The following is a 20,255-nucleotide window of genomic DNA, read 5'->3' as shown; positions in this document are numbered from 1 at the left end:
TTCTACTGTTCATTCTGAGATAGGGTCTCACTGGGTTGCCCTCCTCAGATTCATCATCCATCTGTCACAGACTCTTGAATGACCGAGATTATAGTCATGGTCCCCACACTTCCATTTGTTATTTTAAAGCCACTCAGCCAAAAATATATAAATATTAAAAATTAATTAAAATAACAAAATGAGCCTTAAAAACCAAACAATAAATGGAAAAGAAAAAAAAACCAAAGAGCCTGTAGAACTTTAAGACAATTCTGAAGCCATTTCTGACAACTCTCAGTACTTCCCCTCCTCCTCTGGGAACCAAGGACATAGCAGCTAAGCATGCTCGTGTTACTGAGATGTTGGGAACTTTCCATCTCCCTGAATAGAGGCATGATAACCCTTAAGTGTTGACTCAGTTACTGATGTTTTGACTTAGTCCCTGGGAAGGGGCAAAGTGACCCTCAGAAGAGTCCCTTTATCTCATCTGATCTGGCAACCACTCTCCAGCCAACTATTGGTAATAGCCCCTTTGAATAAGCCAATCATAATTGGTTTTTCCTTTAAAAATATCCTGTACCGGACATCCAGGGTCTTCTAGCCTCCCAACTGCTGGAAGACCCTGTCATGACAGAATTAATGAAATCCTCATGCTTTTACATCAGCTGTGATATGAGAGATGGTCTCTTGGGGCGACTCCTCCTCCTCGGTGATTGGACGCTAGGGTCCAACAAACCTACCACCAACAATTTTTTAAGATATATTTTACTGTATGTGTGTTTTGGCTGCATTATTTATATGTGTCTAGTACCTGCAGAGGCCAGAGAGGGCACTGGATCTCCTAATACCAGGAGTTATAGATAGTTGTAAGCCACTATGTGGGTGCTGTGAACTAAACCCAGGTGCTCTACAAGGGCGAGAAGTGCTCTTAACTGTTGAACCACCTCTCTCTAGCCCCAAGCAAGTTTTTATATACGCGTGTGCATTTTTAATTGTATTTTGTTATTATTGTGTGTAATGTGTGTATGCGAGCATAAAGAAACACAGTCATGGCGCAGGGGTGAAGGTTAGAGGACAACTTTTAGGAGTTAGCTCTCGTCTATTGAACGCATGCCATCAGGCTTGTATAGCAAGTGCCTTTGCCAGCCAAGCCATCTTTCCAGCTCTTTTCTTTGTTGAACTAAGTCTTGCTAATGCACAATAGGCTAGACTACAACTCATAATCCTCCTGTCTCTGCCTCCTCTTGTGTGCTTTGATTACAGTTCTGTGTCACCATACTACTGTTGTTTTGTTTTGTTGTTTGTTTTTGTTTCTCTGTGTGTAGCCTTGGCTGTCCTAGAACTTGTTCTGTAGACCAGGCTGGCCTTGAACTCATAGAGATCCTGCTTCTGCCTCCTGAGTTCTGGAATTAAAGGCGTGAGCCACCACTGCCGTGCTGTGTCACCATATGTAGCACTGTTTATATTTACATGCATTGAACAATATTATAAGTCATCAATAGACTGGTACAAAGGAGCATAAATCCATACTTCTAAATCAAATAAATATGATTCAAAGGCTTTAATTTTCAATTTTATGGAAAAGTTATGATTTGTAATTTTTACCTTTTAATCCCTCTGACAAGCAGAGAGGCCCAGGGTTGATGCATAGAGAGGCACCAGCCACCATCAAAGCCTTCCTGGAATTCCTGGTCCTGGATTCGCAGTTGGTGCTGATGTAAACTGGGCTCTAGTCTCGTTCCTGCTGAGAGTGAAGTCTTCTGTGGGACAGAGCCAGTGTTGTCTACCCACTACATAGGAAAGAACACACAAAACAGAAACAGAGTTTTGCTGAGAAGGGAGGAACTTAGGGAAGGTGAACCAAAGTGATGAATGCTGGTAAAAAGGAATCATATAAGTATCACTTTTTTTCTTTCTTTAGGCTTGCCTTGAACTTGATGTGTGGCAAAGAATGACCGTGAATTCCTGATTCTCTTGTTGCCATCTTGCAAATGCTGGGATAACAGGTTTGTGCCATTGCTCAAGGAGTTTTTTTTTTGTTTGTTTTTAAAGAAAAATTTATCTTATTTCTAAAATAAGAACAAAAAGTATGGAAATGTTCTAACTTCTTAGGTAAACACGGTGACAATGTGGCATCATTTTGTTGTGTTCAAAGTCAGCCTCTCACTATGTCACCCCACCTGACCAGGAACATACTAATCAGAGCAGGCTGGCCTTGAACACAGAGATCTGCTAGCCCAAGTGCTAAGACTAAAGGAAGAATCACCACACCCAATTATTGCTTCTTTAGGTGTTTTTTTTCAAATTACATTTCATTCATGCATTTTGGGGATGGAGTGGGGCATGCATGCCACAGCACCCATGTAGAAGTCATTAAACAACCTAAGAAAGTAGGTGTTCTCAAGTCCTCAGGCTGGGAGTCCCACTATCCAGTTCACAATGTCCCAATTTAAAGAATAAATACAATGTTGAAGTCACTACAATTATATCTTCTAGGAAATATATAACAACAAAAGAGTTGTGATTATTTCCACTTAAACTTATTAACAATCTATGTCTAATTCTTGATATTTTTCCAAGGTGGTTTCAACATTTTCATCCATAATTCTTAAGGCTAAGCAGATGCTGTCTGACTAATGAGTGTATGAAAAATTCTAATACTCTGAAATGAACAACTTGTGCCCTAAAAAACAAGGTTCTCACCTTATAAAGGGGGACAGAGAATTACAGATAATTCAATTAGAGGGTTCATGCAAATTGAAGGAGACTAACAGGCTGTGGCAGTAAAGAAGGATGGTTAATGTTTCTTTTCAAAGATCAATGGCTCCAAAATCCTTTTCCCTTACCCAGGTGCTAGAGATTAAACTCAGAACCTCATGCACAGTTAAGCATTCTACTACTGAGCTATACTGGCTATATCCCACATTCACTATGTACTGCCTCAAGATATAAAGTGAAAAGTGACAGAGCAAAGTACCTAATGTCAGCTTCTGGCTTCCACATCCATATACATACATGGGATGCATATACACATCAGCCCTACACATGCAAATATACATACACAGTTGAATATACTATACCTAGAAACAAATAAAAATACATCAGACTCCATAAAAACATTTAAATGATAATATTCAGAAGATAATACAGATAATCTTATCAGAAATGTTTTGATAAAAATTAGAAAAATATTGGACATGATGAGAGGAAATTGCTATCTAAAGGCCTATGAAACAAATATACTTGAAAGGCAAACTATTGTTCAAAACTGTCTCATTATCAGTTAGAGGAAACATTCACTTACCTGGGGAGGGCTTTGGTACAGGTTGGGATTTACCAAAACTCCCAAAGGCTCTTCAGAGGATCTATCCAATGTGATCAGTGGCTGGTTCAAAGTTCCATTGGCAATGGCCTGTATTGTCTCATCTAGTCTGTGGTAATAAACCAAAAGGAGACAATAATTGGTAATCTTTTATGCTAAGAGTTACCACATGCAACCTTTTAGTAGTAATAACTTGGAAATAAAAGTTTTTATTTGTAAAAATGCACAATCTTCCCAGCCTCCAACTCTACCTTCTTTCTCTTTGTAGCAAGAATTCTAAGGAAAAAGGTAGGGCACATTACTCATTCATCTATTTAACATGGTGAACAACATGCCAAGACTAGCAAAGTTGCCTAGCAATAACCTGGCCCAGAGAATAACTAAACTGAACCGTAGTTATTCTACCTACCTACTGGAGTCCCCTTTCCACTCCTCCATGCTAATACTGAATCCTTGCTTCAAGACACAAAAGGGTCTGTTTCTGGTTTTTTTTTTTTTTTAAAGATGTGTATATTGCTGGATGTTGTGGCTCACACCTTTATTCTCAGAACTTGGGAGGTAGAGGCAGGTAGAGCTCTCTGAGTTTGAGACCAGCCTGGTCTACATAGCAAGTTTCAGGACAGCCAAAACTACATAGAAGAGACTCTGCCTCAAACAAACAAAACAACTCCTGAGACAATGTGTATATTTGTGTGTCTGTGTGTAAATATATACTAGTGAATGCCATGTGAAACCAAAGGCATTGGATTTCCTGGAGCTGGAGTTACAGGTGGTTGTGAGCCACCCAAATAGAGTGCTGAAAGCTGAACTTGGATCTTCTGCAACAACACAGGCTCTTATTCACTGAGACATTTCTCTATTTCCAATGCTCAGAAGTTTTAAAGAAGCCCCTTACTTGTCCAACACACTGCTTACTTCTTTTTCTAAAGTTTTATAGCAAAACTTCACACCTACTGTGTGAATAATCACCACACACAGAGAGACAGAATAAGAGGAGAGACAGACAGACAGAGGGGCAGAGGGACAGAGACCGTGGAATACTCTGGCTCTTAAGACAGCATACCAGCATACCCTTTCCAGGTATAGCAGCTTACTACTTTGATCCCAGCACTCAGTAGGTGGAGGCAGATGGATATCTTTGAGTCCAGGTACTGCCTATTTTACATAGTAAGTTCCAGGACAGTCAGGACTACACAGTGAGTAGTCTCACAAACAAAACAAAAAGATACCATACCTTTGCAGTCCAGTGGCTTAATAGATAATATACCTAACTATAGATCAGAAGAGATCAAACCCTGGAAGGAGCAATAACCTGAACCAGAGAAGAGGGTTTTTATTCCATTCCACTCTCATGCCCTACTTATTATTGCTGCATCCCACAGGCCTGTTGAATGCTTAACAAACATTTTTGAGTGATGGTGATAATTTTGAAGCACCACATAATACAAAGCATCAACTAATAGAAAAGAATTAGCTTAATCATGAATTCAAATAAAAATATATTTGCTAGAAAGTTGCTATATGGGGCTGGAGAAATGGCTTAGCAGTTAAGGGGACTGACTGCTCTTCCAAAGAACCCAGGCTCCTTTTCCTGGTGTTAACTATATGCAGTGGCTAACAACTGTCTAGGAGATCTGACCTTCATCTAATCTTGAGGTTTCAAAAGTCCATGCCAGGCCCAGTCTCTCTCTCTCTGCCTGTGAATCAGGATGAAGCTCTGAGCTACTGCTCCAGCACCATGCCTGACTACATATGGTCATGCTCTCCCAGCTATGATAATAATGAACTAAACCTCTGAAACTGTAAGCAAGCCCCCAGTTAAATGCCTTGGTCATGGTGCCTCTTCATAGCAATACAACAGTAACTAAGACAGAAGTTGGTACCAGAAGTGGGGTGTTGCTGTGATAGGTCTGACCATACTGTTTGCTGTAGGAATATAGACGACTTTGGGACTTTGGATGAGAAAATTTGAAAGCTGAATGCTTTAAATGAGGCTTACTGGGCCATCCTAGTAGGAGCAAGAAAGAAGGTGGTGCTGAGAATGATGTAGATTATGACAGCCCAGCTCAAGAGGTTTCAAAGGGGAAAGAATATTATTAAGTACCTAGATATCATTCTAGTGATATTTTAGCAAAGAAAGTGGTCTAGACTTCATGAGATCCTATCACAAACAAATGGAACAAAATAAAAAAAAAAAAAACTAACAAAACACCCCAAACCCAACAAAATAACAAAACCAAAACCGGGCATGGTGTTACACATCTGAAATCTTGGGAAGCTGAGGCAAAAGGATCAACATCAATTTGAAGCCAGTTAGAGCTACATAGTAAGGTCCAAGTCAGGTTGAGTTACTTTGTAAAACTCAGTCTCAAAACAACAGCAGGGGATTGACAGATGGCACAGAGATTAGGAGCACTTTCTGCTTTTACACATGACCTGAGTTGGTTCCCAACACCTACATGGAGTTGACAAGTGTAACCTCAGTTATAGAGGATCAGATGTCCTCTTCTGACCTCTGCAGACACCAAGTGTGCATGTGGTGCACATAATGCATGCAAGTGAAAAGTAAAAATAATTTTTTTAAAAGTACAAAACTTGAGGATGGAGAGGTTTCGTTTTGTTTGTTTTTCAAGACAGGTTTTCTCTGTACAGCCCTGGCTGTTCCAGAATTTGCTCTGGAGACCAGGTTGGCATTGAACCCAAAGATTCACCTGCGTATGCCTTCCTAGTGCTGGAATTAAAAGCATATGACACCACCACCTGGCAACGGAGAGATTTCTTAAAAAGAGCTGGAGAAGAACTTTATAACTTTCAAAACCAGTAATTACACTAGGGTTAATACCATATTTCAAAGTGGGAGGAAATTCACTTTTCCAATGTATTAATTTCAAAGTTCAAAGAGGAAAAAAAGAGCAAACTGTTACATTTCATCAAGACCAAATATTTTCAAATTTTTTATTTTATTTCTGGGTGTGTGTGAATGTGTGTATGTGCGTGTGTATCTATGATATATATGTGAGAGTGTGGACATGCATGCCATAGCAAACTTGTAGAGGTCAGAGGATAACTTTTGGGACTCAGTTTTCTCCTTTCACTATTGGTTCTGGATTCTGAAGATTGATCTCAGGTCATCAGACCTGAGTGACAAGTGCCATTTCTAGCTCAGCCATCTCACTAGCTCTACCAATTCATCTCATTGCCTCTCCCAATTTTTTTTAAAAAAAATCAACCAAATTTGTTAAGCCAACACACACACTTATAAAACAGATTGTGTGTGTGTGCTTTTCTCTTCTTCTTCTTCAACAAAGGGTCTTTCTGTAGCCCTGGTTGTCCTCAAACTCAGAGATCCACATCCTGGGATTAAAGGTATGTGCTATTACCACTCAATCCTTACTTTTTAAATTTATTTATTTGTTTGTTTGGCTTTTTAAGATAGGGTTTCTCTGTATAACAGCCCTAACTGCCCTGGAATTAGTTGTGCAGACCTGGCCGGCCTCAAACTCACAGAGATCTACCTGCCTCTGCCTCCTGAGTACTGGGATTAAAGGCGTGCGCCACCACCACCCAGCTATTTTTACTTTTGGGGACAGGCTTTACTATGTATCCTGGGTTGGCCTGGTGGGATCTTCCTATTCTGCATTCTGAGTGCTGAGATTACAAGTGTTTACTATCATGTCCCACTAAATTCGCGGATTCAGTCTAGCTTACTATTACAGTGTAGTTTGGGAGAGATCTAACCTACAATTTTTCCAAAGTGGTGTTAATCATCTCTACATTATATATTAAACCCTTACCTTACAGCTTAAAAAATTAAGCTTAGCTTCATTTTCATTTGTTTAAATTAATTTATTTGTTATATATACACACACCAGAAGAGGGCACCAGATCTCATTACACATGTGGTTGCTGGGAATTGAACTCAGTACCTCTGGAAGAACAGCCAGTACTCTTAACTTCTGAGTCATCTCTCCAGCCCCATTTTCATTTATTTATTATTATTTCTCTGTGTGCATATAGCTAAGGACTAAATGATGGTCTGACATATATTAGGCAAGTAATCTATCATTGAGCTACACTCTCGTTCCAAGTCAATGTTAACTTTAGTCATTATTAACTTCACACACATATCTGCATACACTCAAGCACAAATCCACAAAGTAGACATATTAGTTTCTTTCTAGATCATACATTTCACCAAAATATTCTGTGTGTATAAATGTGTGTGTGCCCACCTGGTAATGAGGTCAATGTAGGCTGCTATCCTCAATTACTCTCCACTTTATTTTTTGAGACAGGGTCTCCCAATGAACTTGGAACCTGCCTATTTGACCAGGTTGACTGGCTAGGGAGCTCAAGGTGTCCTCCTGTCTCTGCCTACACAGCTCTGGGATTATAGGAGTGCCATCATGCCCAGTTTTTTTAATGCAGGTTCTAGGGAACAAACTCAGATCCTTTTCTTTATCAAGCACTTTACCAACTAAGTCATCATTTCTGCATGCCTCACTGATTTATTCTACTGCCATAACTGTACTTTTTTGGGGTTGTTGTTGTTGTTTTAGGTCTTTATTTTATCAGAGTAACATATAGCCAACGATAGCTTCAAACTCACTACTTGACCTTGAAGACTCTTAATCTTGTGTCATCTTCTCAAAGTGCTAGGATTATGTATCTGCACCGCTGTGCCTGGTTTCATGCTTCATTTTGAAAATCCTCACCCACTTTATATATTTTCTGTTCTAAATTAGCAATTATTATTTTATATTTTACTTTTTGAGGTGTTGGAGATAAAACCCTGGTGCTCAAGAATACTAGGCAATGCTGTGGGAACTCCTTCAGCCAGTAGCCTTTAAGATACCAACCCACTTGGGCATGGACTCTTATACTATAAAAGCCAATGTAAAGACTACACTCTTTCTCTTCCCTGGCTTTTGGATTCGGTTCCTGTTCCCCATTTGTAAAGAGGACTGTGATCTGTGAGTCTACGCCTAAATAAATAACCTTTTATTATACTCAATTCTGAGCTAATGTGCAATTATTTTATAGCACCCATCATCAAGGCAAGTGATACACCACTTTGCTACAATCCCAGCCTTAGACATTTTATTTATTTACTTTTCTGTGGTTCCAGGGTTTATTATTTTTGTTTTTAACTGCTTTTTTTTGATTTGTGAAACAGGGTCTTGCTATATAGCTCAGATTGATATGGAACTCAGTATGCAGACCAGGGTAGCCTCATACCATGTATCCTATGCCTTTAGTTTCTCAAGTGCCACAATTACACACATATGCTGCCATACAGAACTTCATCATTATGAAATTATTTGTGTGTGTAGTACCTGGGTTGATCTATGGCCTTGTGTATGCTAGACACATGTTCTATAACTGAGATAGTTCTAGTCCATTATTATTAGCACTATTTTTAATTTTATTTTGTGTATGAGAATGTGCACGCATGCATGTGCCACACATGTGTAAAGATCAGAGGACAACTTGCAGAGCTGGCTTCCTCTTTCTACCATATAGGTCTCAGAGAGCAAATTTAGGTTTTCGGGCTTAGCAAGCAGATGTCTTTACCCGCTGATCTAACTTATTGGCCCTCCATTTTTATTTCTTTCTATTTTTTTTTTTGGGGGGTTTTTAGAGACTGGGTTTCTCTATAGTTTTGAAGCCTGTCCCGGAACTAGCTCTTGTAGACCATGCTGGACTCGAACTCACAGAGATCCGCCTGCCTCTGTCTCCCGAGTGCTGGTATCTTTTGAAGGTGTTTCCACCAATACCCGGGCATCATTATTTTTTTAACTAAACAAAACACTAGATCCTTTAGAGGGAAACCCTTCACGATTGGACTGTCCCTGTTCTCAGACCCCACCAGAGGCCTCCCACTTACCTGCTGTGATACTCAGCTAGTGGATTTTCATCTTCTACGATCTTTCTCCCTGCAAAGTCAATGGTGATTTTTTTAGAGAGTCGTGAGGCATGTCGGAGTTCTCTCAGCTCCTCCTCTCGTTTCTTCAGGGTTTCCCGCTCAACTTTGGACAGCCACTGGTTAGAGTCACTGGCAAAGTAATCTGACTCATCATCAATGACTTGGGTTCTTCGGACACTGAGCAGGAAAAACGAGAAAAGAACACCCAGTAGGGAGGTCATGTGTTGACAAATACAGACTAATTACTGCTTAACTATTGTGGAGGTTCCCATCTTAACTATGAAAGGCCAGAATGTTCTAAAATCAGACTAAGCTCTTCCTGACTTGAAGCTGCAGTGTGTATCTTATGTCTACTGTAAGGTTCAGTTCTGCTCCTAGAACTAATCTCAGTCTCAGGCAGTGGAAGATACACTACCATAATCCACAGTCCTCCCTTTCTGACAAGTCCAACCTTTCACCTACCCTTCCACTGATCCTCCAGCCCTCCAGGCTGTGGATCACAGTTTGCACCTGACAACTGGGATGTACCCTGGATTTGCCAGATAATAGTTGTTATTCTAGGAACTCACTCAATATCCTACCCCGTCTACAATTCACTCGAGTCTGGTTTATTACTGATAGACCCGTCTGTCTGCTGGTATTTAAAATCTTGTCCTGTGGCTTAATAATTAACACAAGATATTTTCTTCATCTACTATTATAACAGTTTCCATATCTTTCTTCTTTACTCCCCAGTTCTTCATTAATACAGGGCCCAAGTCCTAAAACCATAATGACAAGAAATTTGATGGCTAGAATGAACTCTGACAATTTAACCTTCCTGTCATTCAGAAAATAAACCTGGGGCTCACAGATATTGATTACACCAAAGCCATAAATCTAGTTAAAACAGTGTTTCTCCATAATTATGAGTTAGTGACACCTAAAAGGATATGGAATACATTTATATTACATTCATATTCAAGGTACAAAATGATTTTGTATTAAAATTCTTGGTATGGGTCTTGACACAGATGGTCTGATGTGTGTCCATCTCCACTCCCCAACTAATAAAATTTTTAAAAATTGTATTTGTCCTGATAAAGGAAATCTTGCATGGTGACTTAAAGGCTGGCAGTGACTGCCTGAGAGCTGGGCAGCCCTTCTTTAGAGAGTGAGCTTATTGGGGCAAAGGTACTGTCTGTTGGGCTCCTCCCAGAGCTGGAAATATAAGCTTCAATAAATATTTGCTGAATTCATCAATGAAGTCTCCATGGCTAATTTTTCCCTAGAGAGCTTCAGTGCCTTCCCTAGTACAGGATCCGGGTTCAGTGTTCAAAGAGTGTGTAACTGTTGGCATTGAGGATTGTACTGGAAGCTTCAGGAATCGTCATTGTTCATAAATGTGCTTACAACACTCTGGGGCTCTGGGTTCAGTAGAAAGTATGTAGCTCATGTCTGTCAGGATTTTATTTTAATAAGAATCTAATGCATGGAGACCCTATTCCTTATAAAAATCAAACCTCTGCTAACCAGAAAATTTAAAATACTTAATTGTCTAAAATTTTTGATAATTTTTTTTTCTCGAGACAGGGTCTCACTAAGTAGTCCTGGTTGTCCTGGAACTCACTCTGTAAATGTTAACTCACAGAGATCCACCTGCCTACCTCTGTCTCCCAAGTGCCTGGCTTGGTTTTTGCTTATTTAAACTTTCTTCTATTTTGTCTTTAGCACAAAAGTCTGTGTAATATTTATACTGTTCTGCAGTATAAAGTGGTTCACTCAACACAGCTGCTCTTTGGTTCAAAATGAAAGTCTTCAGAATTTTTTACCCAACAACCAGATAATTTGTTACTAAATAAATGTGACCTATAAGTTCTTTTTTTTTTTTTTTAAAGATTTGTTTATTCATTATGTATAGTGTTCTGTCTGCATGCATGCCTGCAGGCCAGAAGAGGGCACCAGATCTCATTACAGATGGTTGTGAGCCACCATGGGGTTGCTGGGAATTGAACTCGGGACCTCTGGAAGAGCAGTCAGTGCTCTTAACCTCTGAGCATCTCTCCAGCCCAACCTCTAAGTTCTTAGTATGGAATGTTTTTAAAAAAATTTAGGAGACAGATGTGGTGGTCCATGCTATAATCCTAGCACTAGAGAGGCAGAAGCAAGCAGATCTTTGAGTAGGATGCAACGCTGGTCTACAGAATGAGCTCTTGCCCAGCTGGATCCACATAGTGAAACCCTGCCAAACAAAAAACAAAAGCAAACCAAGATACAATAAAACCCCAATACATCCAGCTCTTCTTTGTTATGAATCCTTTCACACTCCACCCTAAGAAGGTATCAAGTGTCAAAGCAATATTTGATTTATTTTATTATTTTATGTATGAGTGTTCTGCCTGCATGTATATGTGTGTGCTCTAAGTGAGTGAGTGCCTGGTGCCTGTAGAGGTCAGAAGAGGAACTGGAGCTACAAATGATTAACAGCTGACACACAAGTGCTCGAACCTGAACCTGGGTCTCTGCAAGAGTAGCAAGTGCTCCTTAATTATGAGCCAGCCTCCCAGCCCCCATACAATGTTTAATAGCTAGACTCTCTGGCTGAGCTTCTGTCTTAGCGATGCTGGTCTAAACCCACACTACCTAGTTCTGTCGAACTCTAGCAGCTTCTCTTTATGCTTGATGGCCTTCTCCAGACCAGACTTAATCCGAGCCTCTTGATGAGGAAGAAGGTCCTTGGTAGAGATGTCCACCTTTCCAGAATTTTCTGCCCCTGAAATAGCAAATTGGATCAGTCCATAGAATAAAGTTGTTGTACTGTTGTGCAGCAAATGAACAAAATATTTGCAGATTTGGTTCCAGTCTGATGATCTGAAGCATTCATTAAAATGGAAACATTTAAGGTCAGGCCCAAACAACATCAAGTGGTATTTGACACTAACAGTATCTCAAAACAAAACAACAACAACAACAAGAAAAAAATATATATATATTTTTAATTTAAAGAAATTTACCTAGGTGGTGGTGGCACACGCCTTTAACCCTAACACTAGGGAGGCAGGCAGATTTCTGAGTTCAAGGCTAGCTTGGTCTACAGAGTGAGTTCCAGGGCAACTAGGGCTACACAGAGACCCTGTCTTGAAAATCTGAAAGGAAAAAAAAAAAAGAATGTGTCCCAACAAAGTCAAAAGATTTATTGACAAAGGTCCATTTATGTTATTATCTCTAAGTTGAAAAAAGTTCAAATATCCAATAACTAGGAGATAGATAAATTAGAATAAACAGTCAATAGACTATTTTTAAAACATTATTGATTTGTGTATGTGTGCATGAAGGTGCATGGAGGCCAGAAGAAGGAATCTGCAAGAAGCCCAGCTATTTACGTGAAAGTTAGGGTCTGAACTCCAGTCCTTGACATTAGCAGCAGGTGCTCTTCACCACTGAGCCATCTCACCAGCCCAATAGATTGTCTTTTGATCAACCAAAACAAGTGTGTAGAATATAAAAATCTGGGCATGGTGATACATATCTGTAATCCCAGCTAATGAGGCAGAATGGCTAGAAATTCAGTCAGCACTGAAACCTAAAAAGCACGACACAGAGACCAATTATAGAAAATTAATTGAAAAACTGGAAAAGCACTTGCTTTTTATAATTGCTACTTTATAATAACAACATAGATTTTTATATAAAAAGAAAACAACTATGAACTAAGGTAGAAGCTAAATATTGTTTTGATAGAAATTAATAAGCATGTTGTTCTACATCTTAAAAATGGCTTTAGCTACCCGGGTGGTAGTGGCGCACGCCTTTAATCCTAGTACTTGTGAGGCAGAGGCAGCTGGATTCCTGTGAGTTCAAGGCCAACCTGGTTTACAGAGCAAGTTCCAGGACAGGCTCCAAAGCTATACAGAAAAACCCTGTCTCCTTCTGGCAGAATACTGTATACTTAATAAAAATAAATTAAAAATCTTAAAAAAAAAGGAAGAGAGAGAAAGAAAAGAAAGAAAGAAAGAAAGAAAGAAAGAAAGAAAGGAAGGAAGGAAGAAAGAAAGAAAAAGGGGCTCGAGAGATAGCTCAGAGGTTAAGAGAACTGGCTGTTCTTCCAGAGGTCTTGAGTTCAATTCCCAGCAACCACATGGTGGTTCATAACCATCTATAATAGGATATGGTGTCCTCTTCTGGCAGAATACTGTATACTTAATAAAAATAAATTAAAAATCTTAAAAAAAAAAGAAAGAAAGAAAAGAAAAACCCTGTCTCGAAATACCAAAAATAAATAAATAAATAAATAAGTGGTTTTAGCCAGGCACGGTGGATGGCACATGCCTACAATCCCAATACCTTAAAAAAGACAGAAGATCCAAGGTTCAAAGTTCTCCTCAGCTACACAGCAAGTTTAAGAGTAGCCTGGGCTACATATATGAGATCTTATCTCTCAAACGAAAAAAAAGGGCTCTCAAAAAGGCAAAAAAAAACCCCAAAACAAAAAACCACTACTTTTAAAACCTTTTAAAAAGTCTTAATTTTTATGACATTTAAAAAAAATTAGTGTGGGTATGTGTAGTGATATTTCATCTGTATTTTAATAAATAAAGCTTGCCTGAAGATGAGAGAGTAAAACAGCCACCCTGGTCAGCCTTCCAGACCAGGCAGTGGTGACGCACACCTTTAATCCCAGTAGTCACACTAGTTTGTCATAGAAACCATGCGGCAGTGGTGCACACCTTTAATCCCAGCACTAGAGAGGAATACAAGACAGGAGGAGACAGCTCAGTCACAGTCTCATTCTGAGATTCCTGGAGGCTGGATTGCCATTTTGGACTGAAGTAGAGTAAGAACCAATAGTTGATTGTTTTGCTTTTCTGACCTTCAGGTTGAACCCCAACATCTGTGTCTGGGTTTTTATTATTTATCTATTTGGGGTTTTGTTTTTGTTTTTTCTCAAGATAGGGTTTCTCTGTAGCTTTGGGGCCTGTCCTGGAATTAGCTCTTATAGACCAGGCTGGCCTCGAACTTAGAGATCCACCTGCCTCTGCCTCCCAAGTGCTGGGATTAAAGGTGTGCGCCACCACCACCTGGCTGTCTGGGTTTTTATTAATCGTGCTACAGGTATGTATGTGTATACAGGTCACAGTATGCACGTGGAAGTGAAAACACAACCTTCAGGTCATCAGGCTTAACAGTAAGCACCTTTACCTTCTGAACATCTTGCCAGCCTTAAACATTTTTTTTTAAAAAATTATTTATTTTAAATTTGTTTTGTTTGTATTGGTGTGAAGGTGTCAGATCCCCTGGAACTGGAGTTGCAGACAGGTGTGAGCTGCCATGTGGTTGCTGGGAATTGAACCTAGATCCTCTGGAAGAGCAGTCTGTGCTCTTAACCTCTGAGCCATCTCTCCAGCCCAGCCTTAAACATTTTTGAGACAGAGTCTCACTACACAAAGCAAGATAGCCTATTTTCAGCTATGTATCCCAGACTGGTTTCAAACATGCCATGCTCCTTCCAAAGACTCCAGAATGCTGTCATTATAGGTTTATTTACACCACCATGCCTAGGTGAACTTTTTTCTTTTCTATCCTATTTGTCAGTGTGGGTGTGCACACACACATGCCATGAAGCACATGTGGAGGGCAGAGACAACATGTGGGAGTCTGTTTTCTCAGCAGAGTGCCTTACAGGCTGGGCCATCTCACCAGCCCACCTTATATTTATAGTCTTGCTTTAGTCTTGTTGTATTATCCAGGATAGTTCTAAACTCCCAAACTCCAACAATCCTCCTGCCTCCGCCTCCCAAATATAGTACTTCAGGTATGCAGCACCCTAACAAAAATGTCCTTAATAACATTTGTCAGATGTTCTCAAAACATCTCAAAAATATAAAAGGCTTAATATTTTTGGAAAAAAGAGTACAATTCCTATATATGTTCATCCCTTGATGTCAGCATCTTCATAAGGATTAAAACTAAGAAAGTGGGGCTGAGAGCCTGGCATAGTGGTGCATGCCTTTAGTCCCAGCACCCAGGAAGCAGAGACAGGAGTATCTCTGGGAGTTCGAGGCTAGCCTGGTCTACAAAGCAAGTTCCAGGACAATCAGGGCTACACAGAAAAACCCTGTCTTGAAAAACACCAAATAATAAACAACAACAACAAAAAAAGTGATTGCTCAGTGGTTAAGAGCACTGATTGCTCTTACAGAGGACCTGTGTTCAGTTCCCAGCATCCACATGGCAGATCACAGCTGTCTGTAATTTCAGTTTCAGGGGATCCAATTCCCTCTTCCAGCCTCTCAGGGGAACAGGCATTCTCATACAGACATACATGCAGTCAAAACAGCAATGCACATAAAATAAATAAATAATTTAAAAAAAGAAAGCAAAAGGCGGTGGTGGTGTAAGCCTTTAATCTCAGCACTCAGGAGGTAAATGCAGACTTTTTTTTTTTTGTTTTTTCGAGACAGGGTTTCTTTGTGTAACAGTCCTGGCTGTCCTGGAACTTGCTCTGTAGCACAGGCTGGCCTCAAAATCAATGAGATCCACCTGCCTCTGTCTCCTAAGTGCTGGAATTAAAGACAGGCGCTACCACTGCCTGGCAAGTCTGTTGTCTTAAATTTTCACTCCATAATTGTAACATCTGCCGGGCAGTGGTGGCGCACGCCTTTAATCCCAGCACTCGGGAGGCAGAGGCAGGCGGATCTCTGGGAGTTCGAGGCCAGCCTGGTCTACAAGAGCTAGTTCCGGGACAGGCACCAAAGCTACAGAGAAACCCTGTCTCGAAAAACCAAACCAAAACAAACCAAAACATAATTGTAACATCTTGCTTACAGCAGTTTGAACTGTCATTCTTGCTCTGATGGTGATTTTTCTGTCAGTCCATTTTCTTCTATTTTATTATTCAGTATTCTTCTCTAAGAGTTGCTTTTTTTTTTTCCTCCTGAGACAGGGTTTCTCTGTGTAGCCGTAGCTGTCCTGGAACTTGATATGTAGACCAGGCTGTCCTCGAACTCACAGAGATCCACCTGCCTCTACCTCCTGAGTGCTGAAATTAAAGGTGTGGGCCACCACTACCACCTGTTGAGTTGTCTCTTCTTTATTGTTTCATTTGTTACAGCATAAATATGAATATGAATTTTTCTTTGTTATAACCTAATATTATTATTGTTTATTTTGTTGTTCAAAGGTATATGAGCAACATATAACATTATTTTAATAATGATTTTAATAGTAAGCATTTAAAAAGTGCTTGTTGAGGAGCTGGAGACATAGCTTAGCATGCGTGAGGCCCTGGTTCAATCACCAGACCCCTGCCCAACCCCACCCCCGCCAAAATATTATTGAGCCAGGCAGTGGTGGTGCACACCTTTATCCCCACCACTTGGAAGCAGATGCAAATGGATCTCTAAGTTTGAGGCTGGTCTGGTCCAGAGAGAGTTCCAGGACAGCCAGGGCTATGATGCACACCTTTAATTCAAGTGACTTCCAGTCCAGCCAGGGGTACATTGGGAGGCTCTGTCGAAATAAATGAAAAAACAAAGCAAGAAAGAAACCAGGGATTTACCTGACATGAGTTTCTTTAGTAGTTTCTGGCTTTTGTTTGAGTCACGCTGTAAAATGTCCTGTTCTTCATTAGTACACACCTATAAAGTAAAAAAAGAGTTATCATTCAGTAGTTGAATGATATTGCCTGTTTGGCATGCCTCAACAGGTGGTTCTCTGAGTTCAAGGCTAGCCAGGTCTATAGAGTAAGTTCTAGGGCAGCCAGGGCTACACAGTGAAACCTTGTCTCAACAAAACAAAACAAAACCCCCTAAAAAGTTCATTGCTGTAATATTTTTCCTGAATAACTAGATGATCATGTATTAGAATAATATATATATACACATATAGATATACATATACATACTTTTAAAGGAAAAATATTTGCTTCTGTTGGGAATGCTAAAAATAACATGGCACTTTTCAAAAGCCTTTGGTTCTAACCATAAACTCCAAATCAACAATAGAAATTATAAGGAGATATTTTGTTAGAAAAAAACAGAAGCTTGAAGCTAGAGAGATGGCTCAGCAGTTAAGAACATTGGCTACTCTTCCAGAAGACCTAGGTTTAATTCTCAGCACCCACATGGTAGCTCACACGTGTCTGTAACTTCAGTTCCAGGACATACAATGTCCTCTTATGACCTCAGAGGGGTTAAGGCACAAATGTGGTACACAGACATATATGCAGGCAAAACATACATACACATAAAATAAGAAAAAATTGGAAGGCAAATATGATAGCCTACATCTGTAATCTCAGTACTTAAGTACTTGAGAAACTGAGGTAAGGATACTGCCACAAACTTGAGGCTATCCTGGTTTATATAGGGAGTTCAAAGACAGTTATTAATGAGTCTGGGCTACACAGGGAGCTTGAGGCAGCCTAATTAGACAGTGACTCACTTTTCCGCCTCGGCCTCCAGAGTGCTGGAATTTCACTAGATATTGTAGGAAAGAATTCCCTAAGAGAAATTACAAATTATCTGAATGGCTGTGATTATTAGCTCAAAGGATAGTGTCTTAGGGCTTCTATTGCTGTGATAAAACACCATGATCAAAAACAATTTTGGTAGGAGGAAAAGGTTCACTTTTTTGAACTCTTATTTCTTTTTATTGTATGAATGCTTGAATGTTTTGCCTATATGTATGTCTGCTCACCATATGTATGCCTGGTCTTACAGAGGTCAGAAGTAGGCATCAGATTTGCTGGAACTGGAGTTATAGACAGCTGTGAGACACCATGGGGCTGCTGGAAATTGAACCCACATCCTCTGCAAGGGCAGTCAGTACTATTAACCACTGAGCCATCTCTAGCTCCCAAAAGATTTATCTCATTTTGTACTTCTAGGTATTAGTTCATCACTAAGGGTAGTAAGGCAGGAACTCAAGGCATGAACTTGAGACAGGAACTGATAGAGGTAAGGTAGGAATGTTGCTTACTGCCTGCCTTCCTCCCTTCCTTTTCTCCCTTTCTTTCTTTTAAAGACAAGGTCTCATTCTGTATCTCTAGTTAGCCTGGAACTCACTATAAACCAGGCTGGCTTCAAATTCAAAGATATTCTCTTGCTTCTGCCTCCCAAGTGCTAGGCTTACAGGCAAACATCATCACACATTAGCCTGTTTTCTTACATAGTCCAAGACCACCTTCCCAGAGGGTACATCGTTCACAGTTGCAGGGCCTTCTCACAGTACTCACTAATTAAGAAAATACTCCACAAGATTACCTACAGGCCAATCTTATGAAAACATTTTCTCAACTGATGTTCCCTCTTCTCAGATAACTCAAGTTGACAAAAATCATCATCATCAACCAGGTTACATAGCAAAAACAAAACAGAAGGACTTTACCAAAGAGCCACAGAATAAGCAGGGGCCAGAACCCTCTTGCTCGCAGACAATCCGCCCACAGACCAGACAGTTATTGATGAGTTTGTGCTTCTGTCCCAGGCAATCACATGGGTGACGACCAGGAAGCAGGACTGCAAGTTTGTCCTGTCCCTCTCTTGTGTATAAATTGACAAATTTTGTCTTCTTCTTTACCGAGTTATTGCTTTCTTGTGCCTAATTGTACAAAGACATTACAGGAACACTCATCAATGACAACAAAAATACTCTGGGAGGAAAGTCTGAGTTCTGTTCAGTAACAACTTGCACCTTATCCAAGAACCACCAAAGAAACAGAATACAGATTACTTATAATTGGGGGCCTGATAAAAGCAAGGTAATTGCTTTTCTAACAATTGTTTTATTTGTTAGGTGTAGCACGAATTCTAATTGTTCTTAATAAAAACCTGGAGTCAGATATTAGGGGGTGAAAGCTGAGAGATTAGAGAAGCAGAGCGGCCAGCCAGTAGTGAGACTTTTTATCTCTACTGATGCTCAGACCAAAGGGGCGATCCTGTCCTCAGAGTGCCTCCTCAAACTGCATCCTTTGACAGTATCTTCAGAATGCAACTCAAAACTGCACTGAGTTCTCGTCTCCTCCTGGCTTACATTCCTCAGTCTGCCCAGTCATATCCCTTCCCATCTCCACCCACTTAGTGCTGGGGTTAAAGGCGTGGGACTCACAAGGACTGAAACTTAAGGTGTGTGCCACCACTCCCTGGCCTCTAGTGGCTTAGTTCTGCACTCTGATCTTCAGGTAAGCTTTATTTGTTAAACACAAACAAAATATCACAACAATCAGTAGCTCTCAATTACCTCATATACTTGTAGCAATTAAGGAAGCAGCTTGATGTGTTTTCAAAAGGAATTTTTACATGTGTAAAAACATGTAAGCGTGTGTACATCCCACAGTATACATGTGGAGGTCAGGGAACAACTTTCAGGTGTTAGTTTTCTCCTTCCACCATGTGGCTTCAGAGGACTGAACTCAGGTCATCAATCTTGGTGGCAAGCACTTTTACCTACTGAGTCATATTGCTATCCCTTGAGATATTTAGTATTGTACTTATAGATGTTTTTTCATTCAAATGTAGTGAGTTGGGTTCTTTCTGTTTTGGGTAACATTTGGCTTGAACTATTATATTCAAACTAAAAGATGGCATTGATCCTCCTAGCTATACGTCCTGAGTGCTGAGATAACACATGTACATAACTACATTCAATTTACAAGCAATGCAGGGGCTGAAACTCTGGGCTTCATACATGCCAGGGAAGCACTCTACCAACCAAGTGAGTTACAACCTCAGTCCTATCTTTCCTTTTTTTCTTTTCTTGTGGTGCAGGCTATTGAACCCATGCCTTTTGTACACTAGATATGTGCTCTGCTATACTCCCAACCCTTGATAAATTAAGCCATAGCTAAAAAACGCCTTTGGGAACTAGTTAGATGGTTTAGCAGGTAAAGATGCTTGCCAAGCCTAAATGACCTAAGTTTGAAACCCAGGACCACATTATAAAAGAGAACAGATACTCACAAATTGTATGCACAGGCGCATGAGCACGTGCATGTACACACACACACACACACACACACACACACACACACACGCAAAGAATAAATAGAGA

The 20,255-nt window shown here is 40.1% G+C and overlaps 1 protein-coding gene across 5 annotated transcripts in view; it reads right to left on the bottom strand.

The window, feature by feature from the left end:
* The window catches only part of Trip4 (thyroid hormone receptor interactor 4), a 59,278-nt gene that overhangs the window by 30,416 nt on the left and 8,607 nt on the right, over positions 1-20,255 (bottom strand). For 3 of the 5 annotated variants that reach the window (XM_075965480.1, XM_075965481.1, XM_075965483.1), the window contains 6 exons: positions 18,594-18,806; positions 16,765-16,843; positions 11,850-11,979; positions 9,189-9,404; positions 3,284-3,410; positions 1,585-1,769 (listed from right to left, as the gene is read on the bottom strand). In XM_075965480.1, the coding sequence (XP_075821595.1) occupies positions 1,585-1,769; positions 3,284-3,410; positions 9,189-9,404; positions 11,850-11,979; positions 16,765-16,843; positions 18,594-18,806 (950 nt within the window). The remainder of the gene's footprint in view (positions 1-1,584; positions 1,770-3,283; positions 3,411-9,188; positions 9,405-11,849; positions 11,980-16,764; positions 16,844-18,593; positions 18,807-20,255) is intronic. The other 2 variants (XM_075965482.1, XM_075965484.1) reach the window with 1 other exon arrangement.

This window comes from Microtus pennsylvanicus, chromosome 3 (genome assembly GCF_037038515.1).
Source record: "Microtus pennsylvanicus isolate mMicPen1 chromosome 3, mMicPen1.hap1, whole genome shotgun sequence".
NCBI lineage: Eukaryota > Metazoa > Chordata > Mammalia > Rodentia > Cricetidae > Microtus > Microtus pennsylvanicus.
The sequence above is the reverse complement of the archived record's forward strand: the minus strand, read 5'-3'. Positions and strand labels throughout refer to the sequence as shown.